General features: G+C 60.1%; 1 protein-coding gene across 1 annotated transcript in view; it reads left to right on the plus strand.

The window, feature by feature from the left end:
* HDAC7 (histone deacetylase 7) overlaps window positions 1–1293 on the plus strand; it is a gene marked incomplete at its 3' end in the record, with an annotated part of 15986 nt that overhangs the window by 3091 nt on the left and 11602 nt on the right. Inside the window, exons 3-5 of the mRNA XM_010011730.1 lie at window positions 306–417; window positions 643–758; window positions 897–1019. Of these exons, the coding sequence (XP_010010032.1) occupies window positions 306–417; window positions 643–758; window positions 897–1019 (351 nt within the window). The remainder of the gene's footprint in view (window positions 1–305; window positions 418–642; window positions 759–896; window positions 1020–1293) is intronic.

Consider the following 1293-nt stretch of genomic DNA (forward strand, 5'->3'; position numbering starts at 1 on the left):
GATCATTAGATTGGGCTATAGCCTGGGATAGGGAGGAGCATGAGAACGGGCTCTACCTGAGGTGGGAACCCCCATGGGTGCTGGTGATTGCAGCACCCTGCAGCAGCCAGAGCTCTGCCTGGGGGTGTTTCACCACCGCAGTGGAGCAGCGTGGGTTGCTGCTCTTTGGTCAGTCTCATGTTCTTCTGGAAGAGACCATCAAGAGATTCAGGAGCCCCAAAGCCACCCCCTGAACTGCATGGGATCTTTTAAAGGGCTCTGTGTCAGCTCCCAGCCCTGGGTGGTCACTGCTGGTGTTTCTGCAGGTGCTGTGGCCAGCACAGTGGTGAAGCAGAAGCTGGCCGAGGTCATCCTGAAGAAGCAGCAGGCAGCTTTGGAGAGGACCAGCAACCCCAACCCCTCAGCCCTGCCATACAGGTAAACCAGCTTCTTGCCTTTTGTCCCAGGACAAGACAAAACCAGCAGCTGGAGCCCTTCTATAGGTGCTCGTGGTAGTGGACAGGTCAAGCCTTTCTGGCCACTGGCACATGCCTGGGAGGAGCAGTGTCCCATGGGCCACCCTTGCATTAGGAAGGGTGCCACGTGGGAAGCATGTGGCTGCCCATTGGGAAAGGTCTCTAACAAGGTGGCTTCTCCCTGTAGGTCTCTGGAGCCTCTGGATCCTGAGGGCCCTTCTCCTCCTGTGCTCAGCACCTTCCTGCCCCCTGTCCCCAGCACTTCTCTTGACCCCCCAGAGCATTTTCCACTGCGGAAGACAGGTAAGACTTTGGGGTAACAGCATCTCCCTTGCAGGGGGTGGATGATGGAGGGGATGGGGTGTCCTGGCCCCTCAAAGCCAGCCCAGCTTTGTCCCCACCAGCAGTGGGGCTGGGACTAACCACCTTGTCTGCTCACAGCGTCTGAGCCCAACCTGAAGGTGCGTTGCAAGCCCAGGAAGTGCCTTGACCGGCGCAAGAACCCCCTGACGCGGAAGGAGAGTGCTCCCCCCTCGCTCAAGAGGCGGCCACCCGAGGCCATTGGTGAGGCCTTCACCTGGATGCTGATACCTCAGGGGCTTGGAGACACCTTGGGGCCAGGCTGGAGCAGCAATGGTGCCCCAGGATCCTGCGTCACATCTGCTCGGGGACCGTGTGTCCAGGGCTTGGTGTGTTACAGGTGCCGGGGCACAGACCAGGGAGGGAGCTCTCTGCTGTGATAAGGGATGCTCAGGGGGGATGAGCAGGGGCTGGAGCAGCTCCCGTATGGAGCCAGGCTGAGGGCACTGGGGCTGGAGAAGAGAAGCTGCTGGAGACC

This window comes from Nestor notabilis, unplaced genomic scaffold, assembly GCF_000696875.1.
Source record: "Nestor notabilis isolate BGI_N333 unplaced genomic scaffold, ASM69687v1 scaffold20823, whole genome shotgun sequence".
NCBI classification, from domain to species: domain Eukaryota; kingdom Metazoa; phylum Chordata; class Aves; order Psittaciformes; family Psittacidae; genus Nestor; species Nestor notabilis.